This window comes from Chiloscyllium plagiosum, chromosome 20 (genome assembly GCF_004010195.1).
Source record: "Chiloscyllium plagiosum isolate BGI_BamShark_2017 chromosome 20, ASM401019v2, whole genome shotgun sequence".
NCBI classification, from domain to species: domain Eukaryota; kingdom Metazoa; phylum Chordata; class Chondrichthyes; order Orectolobiformes; family Hemiscylliidae; genus Chiloscyllium; species Chiloscyllium plagiosum.
In genome coordinates, this window is record NC_057729.1 from 50,108,913 (window position 1) to 50,116,686 (window position 7,774).

A 7,774-nucleotide genomic window follows, 5' to 3' on the forward strand; every position below is an offset into this window, starting at 1 on the left:
ACACACACACACACACACACACACACACACACACACACACACACACACACACACACACACACACACACACACACACACACACACACATTTGTGAATTAGAAAACTGACTCCGGCCACACATCCACTAACTGTTATATGAAGGGAAGGGGTGGGGAGAGAATAACAAAATTAAACATCCTGCAGCTTTTTATAATTACCATGAACTGAGGACAGTCTCCTTAAAAGGCTGATGGCTCTCACACAAACCTCTTGTCCTTTCCTGAGTCTGAAAAGCTTCAAATGGATCAAAGTTGCTCTCCATTCCAGTCTGAAACTGAAATTGTGGGAGCGTGTTGTCGGGAGCCGGGAGCCTCATTGCTGACCTGTGCCCACATGTCAAGTGCCTGCTGCTGCCTGCCTCCTCCCGTTTGCTCTTCCCTCAGGCAACGAGTTCACCATGTGCCTTTTCCCCCTTCCCCTAAATAAGGACTACATTCCTTTTGATTAAATGAAATGGATCTGAAGCTGTGATAAAGGATAAACTGTGCCTCCACCAGTGAACTTTCACCATTCCTGCTCCTTTCTCAAGTGGAGGGTGGAGGTGGGGGCCTAATTGCTCAGGGAGAAACAATCCAAACTCCAAACAACTTTTGAAGTTAGTTTCCAAATGGGGAATAAAAAACTATTTACTTTGGCTTTCAAATGACTTCATTCCTCAATTTAAACAAAGATCCTGCAGTTCCATCCCCCGAGGTAATGCAAGCTCCAATTCCTTTCGAATCATTTCCTTAATCAGTCGGAGGATCATTGTGCCAAAGCGCAAAACTCCCAGCGTGACAGCGTGGTTCCGAACCCAGGCACTTAACCCCAGTGCTTTCCTTTGCACAATTCTCTGTCTCGATGGACAAACCTCTGCTGCCTGCCAAACCTGGCCCCGTGGACTCAGAATCACGTTGGCCTTGGCTCAAAACTCAGGGATTCCCTCCTTAAGCCTCACCACCTCTTTACTCCTTTCACATGATCCATAAAGAGTCTCTGTCGGCCGACGTGACAAATGTGCAAGGCATTAGTCAATACTGCACACAGTTTTGGTCTCCTTACTTACAGTCATAGAGATGTACAGCGCGGAAACAGACCCTTCTGCCCAACTCGTCCATGCCGACCAGATATTCGAAATTAATCTAGTCCCATTTGCCAGCACTTCCTATTCAGGACGAGAATGGTGCTGGGAAAGCACAGCAGGTCAGGCAGCATCTGAGGAGCAGGAAAATCGACGTTTCGGGCATTCCTGATGAAGGGCTTTTGCTCGAAACGTCGATTTCCCTGCTCCTCGGATGCTGTTCTGACCTGCTGTGCTTTTCCAGCACCACTCTAATCTTGACTCTAATCTCCAGCATCTGCAACACCCACTTTTGCCTTTCTACTCATATACCCATCCAGCTGCCTTTTAAATGTTGTAATTGTACCAGTCTCCAGCACTTCCTCTGGCAGCTTGTTTCATACACACACCACCCTCTGGGAGAAAAAGTTGCCCCTGAGGTCCCTTTTATATCTTTCCCCTCTCACCCTAAACCTATGCCCTCTAGTTCTGGACTCCCCCATCCCAGGAAAAAGACTTTGTCGATTCACCCTTTCCATGCCCCTCCTGATTTTGTAAACCTCTATAAGGTCATCCCTCAGCCTCTGACGCTCCAGGGAAAACAGCCCCAGCCTGTTCAGCCTCTCCCCATAGCTCAAACCCTCCAACCCTGGCAACATCATTGGAGTTCTTTTGTGGACCCTTACAGGTTTTGACCACTGGTAGCTGAAGGTCATCAGATGAGGACTACAACTTCTGTCAAAGGGCCGTGCATTGTGAAACTCACTACCCCAGAGTGCAGTCGTTGTCAGGACAATTAAGAAGTTTAAGGAGAAGACAGAGGATACATTTTTATAAAACTGAGTAATGGATTAAAGGGAGCGGGCTGGAAGGTGGAACTAAGATGAGATCAGCTGTGATTTATGAAATGGCAGAGCAGGCCCCGAGGGGCTGAATGGCCTCCTCCTGCTCGTATCCTTAAGGTTTTGAATGCCTCCCCCAATACCTCCTCATCTGTTATGTTTCTGTTTGATAATGTTCCAGTAGACGCTTCACTTTGCTAAAGGCGCTATATGAATGCAAGCTTCTGCGGTTCTGGCAGCACCCCTTTGTTGGGCCACAGAACAATAAAGTTAGTGAGGAGGCAACGTGCGAGTCTTAAAGCTCGAGATTCCTAACACCAGTGGTTCGTGAATATACCTTCCAGGGATCACTGAAGCAGTGGCATCCATGATCGAAGCAGTCAGGTTTTCTGGCTGCCAGTAGCTTAGAATTACACAGAATCCCTCCAGTGTGGAAGCTGGCCATTCAGCCCATCCAGTCTACACCAACCCTCCCAAGACCAGCCCACCCAGTCCCATGTCCTACCCTATCCCTGTAACCCTGCATTCCCCACGGCTAAGCCACCTAAACCACACATCCCCTGGACACTACGGGGCAATCCACCTGACCTGCCCATCTTTGGATTGTGGGAGGAAACCAGAGCACCCGGGGGAATCGCATGCAGACAGGGGGAGAATGTGCAAACTCCACACAGACAGTCGTCCAAAGCAGGAATTGAACCAGAGTCCCTGGCACAGTGAGGCAGCAGTGCCAACCACTGAGCCACCGTGTTGAGGAATAGCGATGTGCAGGGCCCTTGTGCCTGCAGGCAAATCACAAAAATGTTTCACTGCAACAAACTCAGCGCCCATGTGATGGCATCAACCTTACCGTCTATTCTGCAAACACAAACTGTCCAGCCTCACCATCGTTCCTAAACAGCTGACCACCTCTCTTTGACAGGGGGGGGCGGGGGGGAACAGCAACAGTCCCTTACTTCCAAAACAATGAGAGTCCTTCGGTACAACACTTAGCTCTGGCCTGGATAGTTAGCACCATGATGTGATTGAACTGCACTATCCTGCCCTCGGGAGAATCACAGAATCATATCATGGTGCAAGAGGAGGCCATTCAGCCCGCCCCGGTTCTAGTATCCATTGCCAGTGCCCTGCCTTTCCCCCATACCCCTGCACACCACATGTTCATATAATGCCCTCCTGAAAGCCTGAAGTGTTAACACTTCTAGTTTGAGACCCTAGCTAGTGATGGCAGAAAGGACACTGAGCCTGACTGCCGGAGCCAGGAGTCCAATCTGGGATCCTCCTGTGTAAAAATGTGCAACCACAGCATGAGGCTGCAGACTTGGCTGGCGAAAGGGGCAGAAACGCCAGAGAACTAAGCTCCACACCGTCCTGGATGGCGCCATTCACTTGAGTGGAACTCTGTTCATCGACTCCAATACCCGCTCGCTCCATTGCCAAGGCACAGTGCAGTCAGTAGCGTGTACTGTCCATACTGCCATAACCCACCAAGCCCCCTTCAACAGCACCTTCCAAGTCTCACAACACCGCCCAGACACAAGGTCAAGGGGCAGCAGACCCACAGGAACAGTAGCAACTTCCCCTCCCCAAGCCACTCACTGTCCTGATTCGGAAATACATCACCGCTCCTTCACAGTCACTGGGTCAAAATCAGAGACCTTCCTCTCCAGCAGATTGTGGGTATACCTCCACCACACTTTAAAGGCCTTTAGGATTACAGAACAAATGATAACCTGGCTAACGACACTCCTAGCCCACAGAGGAATATAGACGTTAACGAATTATTGAGTATTGGGTTAAGATTTGGAGCAGGACTACGGAGAGGATTGCTCGAAATTAAACCCACTCTATACCTGATCTGGAGGCCATTGGATACAAGGAGTAGAATAATGTGTGGTGTTCTGCTGATGTACTGTTGACTGTGTTTTAATTCCCCACACTCCCCCTCCATCTCTCTGCAAGAATACAACTGTGGTGCTACATTATGGAAATAACAACGCATGCAAAATTAGGATTTGTTAAAAAATGCATGCACGTCATTGCCTAATCACAGCACTGACATCCTTCCCACCTACTCGCCCCACTCGGTCCTGCATCAAGGATGAAGGATACCACATTGACTCACCTGGGCCAGAGGGGGAAGAAATGGTTGCAAAATGCTCCGGTCGACATTTGCGCTGCAGGATTTCTCTGCAACGGACGCAATCTGTCGCATGCATTAAAATTCTTTTCTCACAGCCCAAGCTTCTGTTCAGCTGTCTGCCACCAAACCGAGCAGCAGCGATGTGACACAACTGTGGGGGTCAGCTACATCAATCCATTTGTCTTGTTAACGGGAAGGGAGCTTTTAACTAAAGAGACACAGACAAAAGAGAAGCAAGCCCAAAGCATACAAACAAGCAAACTCCCCCCTGATATGAACTCAAGCAGACTGGCCTGTCCACATTTAGACTAGCACTTGGTGTTCCCTTCCTCAGAGCTTCCACCCATGGTCTAAGGAATGCAGAGGGCTCCTTTGGGTCAGTTTACTGCACTCTAAGCTTCAGTGCTTCACATTTTGGCATCTGCAAACTGCAGGAAATAGAAAATGCTTTGATTTCTCATTCCCACCCCCATTCTAGAAAGAAACCTCTCCCAACAGCAAACACAGAGTTGATTTTTGTTTCTGAGCTGTCAGGATTAGCAGGACTGCTGAGCTGACCAGAGTGCAGTGTCTGCAACCGTCTCTCCCCTCGCAAACAAAAAGCTGACAGACAAGAACGAAACATTTTTTTTTGAGTTTATGCATTAGCTTCAGGCATGTAGGACCACAAGACAGAATTAGACCAATCGGCCCATCACTTCTGCTCCATGGCTGCTACATTTCTCAACCCCATTCTCCTGCCTGCTCCCCCATATCCTTTGATCCCGACAGAGACATAACAGGGTGCACACCCCGATTTCTAGTCTTTACAGTGACAGAAGTCTACAGCATAGAAACAGACCCTTCAGCCCATCGAGTCTGTGCCTGTCAAAAACAACCACTTCTGCTAATCCCATTTTCCAGCACTTGGCCACTAGCCTTGTTTGCCTTGGTTTCACAAGTGCACATCTGAATAATTCTGGAAAATTATGAGGACTTTCGCCTTTATCATCCTTACAAGGCAGCGAGTTCCTGATCTCCACCACTCTGAGTGAAAACATGAGGAAAAACCTCTGACTCGTGCTGTTATTCGATTACTTACAGTATGGAAACAGGCCCTTCGGCCCAACAAGTCCACACCGACCCTCCAAAGAATAACCCACCCAGACCCATTTCCCTCTGACTAATGCACGTAACACTACGGGCAATTTAGCATGGCCAATTCACCTGACCTGCACATCTCTGGACTGTGGGAGGAAACCGGAGCAAACCCACGCAGACACGGGGAGAATGTGCAAACTTCACACAGACAGTCAACCGAGGCTGGAATCGAACCCGGGACCCTGGTGCTGTGAGGCAGCAGTGCTAACCACTGAGCCATCATGCCGCCCTAATAATTCAGCAAGTCACACTGTTATTTCACACATCCAGGTACAGGTCAACAACCTACTGAAGACGTCAAATCACATCACATTGCTTGCACAGGAACTGCACACGAGCAAAGAATGCAATGAGAGACTATTGAGGGAAAAATGCAAAAGATAATAGTTACATTTATGTAGCACCTTTCATGACCTCAGGTGTTCCAAGCTTGCTTTACGGCCAATTAAATATTTCTGACATGGATAAAATACAAACAGCTGATCTGCGCACAGCAAGCTCCCATGAAGACTGATGCTCGGGAGGGTTTGTTGGTTGAGGGATAAGCATCAGCCAGAGAGAACTCTTCTCAGATCCTTCACAATAATACCAACTTTTGGGTACATCTGACAGGGCAGGTCTGGGTCTTGGTACAGAATTCTCATCTGAAGGGTAGTCATAGAACCACAGAGACCCTACAGTATGGAAACAGGCCCTTCAGCCCAACAAGTCCACACCGACCCTCCAATGAGAAACCCACCCAGGCCCATTCCCCTTAGCCTATATTTACCCCTGACTAATGCACCTAACCTATACATCCCTGAACACAATTTAGCATGGCCAATCCACACTCACCTGCACGTCTCTGGACTGTGGGAGGTAACTGAAGCACCCAGAGGAAACCCACTCAAACACAGGGATAACGTGCAAATTCCACACAGACAGTTGCCCAAGGCTGGAATCGAACCCGGGTCCCTGGTGCTGTGAGGCAACAGTGCTAACCACTGAGCCACTGTCATCAGATCGAGGACTTCTTAAGGATTTCCTGTTCATGTGAGGAATTTGCTGGGGCTTGGTTTTTTTTACAAGCTGTAAACTAAGATGACAAAAATGAAGATTGCTGGTAAATGAGGAAGACAGGGTTACATCCCACGGGGCTAACCATTAACTGCCATTCATTTTCAAATTGCTTTCTCCACTGATCTCTTGCCTCCCTGAAAATTAGATTTGGTGATTTCACTCCACTATGGTCCCCCTCACTAATCAGGTTAAAAGCTTCTCTGGACCCAACCTCTCAAGTTTAATATTCCTAATCCTGTGATCCTCCCCTTGCTGTTTTGACAATCTCCCCCAGCTCAGCTCCCAATTAATCCTCTGTGCTGCCACTCAGCTCAGTGTCAAATTCTGCAATCCTTCTCCAAACCCCTGGCTTCACTTATTAAACATTTCACTTGGATTTGGTCACCCCTGAATACTGTTGAAAGGAGAATCACATTGCCAAAGCTTTTTAATTCTGCACGTATCGGGAGACACACAAAAATGCCAAATGTCAACTAGTCACAACAACCTATTGGACAGGAGAAAGGGGTCTGATTGGTTGGCAGTTGACTGTTGAGTTGAGGCATTGCAATGGAGAAAGTGGCTGGGATTCCAACATGTGACATGCACTCATTCATTCCCATTCTCTGCAAACAAAGGAAAATGTTCAAAGCTTGTACTTTTCTTTGAATGAGTTGAATCTTGGGGAACCAATAGTTTCCCAGTGCTTGCCTCATGGCAACACATCAGCCAATCAGATTTTACATGCCAACCAATCAGCATCCCTTTCTCTGGTAATTTAAATAGTGGCCATTTAAACTTTGCCATTCTCGCATTCGTCCCAGTGACTGCAAGATGAAAACCTTCAACAAAATGTCTCCCTTTTAGCGTCATTTAAGTCCTGAATGATTAACCAACCATCATTTCTAATATCTTTGGTCTGGTCCCAGTCTTTGTTCGATTGCACCTCGACATAAAACCATCAGAACAGGAGTAGGCCATTCAGCCCCTTGAGGCTGTTCCGCCATTCAATGAGATCACAGCTCATCCGTGGTCTGAGTCCATATACCTGGCCTTCAGCACAGATCCCTTAATACTTTTGCTGAACAAAGCATGATCTACCTCAGATTTAAAATTAACGACAGATCCAATTTCTACCGCCATTAATGGAAGAGAGTTCCACCCTTTGTGTGTAGAAATGCTTCCTAACATCTCTCCAAAACAGTCTGGCTCGAACTCACAGAATAAACCCCCTTGGGAGAGTGTGCCTTCAAACATTCTACTCAAAGATACTATTTAAATGTAAATCCTTGTCACTGGCAGGTCCTTTTGTTCTACTTGACGCAAACGAACCTGTTCACTTGCCTAACTTTGAGATTTGTAAGACTGTGAGAAGGTTTCTGGGTTAGCAAGGTTGTTCCCCAGTTGCTGGCAAGAAATGTGGATCACACACACAACACACACTCTCACACACTCTCTCACTCTCTCACACGCACAATCTCTCTCACTCTCTCTCACACACACACAATCTCTCTCACTCTCTCTCACACACAC

At 47.6% G+C, this 7,774-nt stretch overlaps 1 protein-coding gene across 6 annotated transcripts in view; it reads right to left on the reverse strand.

Annotated features, from left to right (window-relative positions):
* The window catches only part of arhgap46b (Rho GTPase activating protein 46b), a 203,327-nt gene that overhangs the window by 46,935 nt on the left and 148,618 nt on the right, over positions 1–7,774 (reverse strand). Inside the window, exon 1 of one of the 6 annotated variants that reach the window (XM_043710789.1) lies at positions 4,046–4,312. The exons of the other annotated variants lie outside the window; for them this stretch is intronic. Within the exon in view, the coding sequence (XP_043566724.1) occupies positions 4,046–4,092 (47 nt within the window). The 5' untranslated portion in view covers positions 4,093–4,312. Of the gene's footprint in view, positions 1–4,045; positions 4,313–7,774 lie in introns of those variants that run through there. 6 annotated transcript variants of the gene reach the window in all.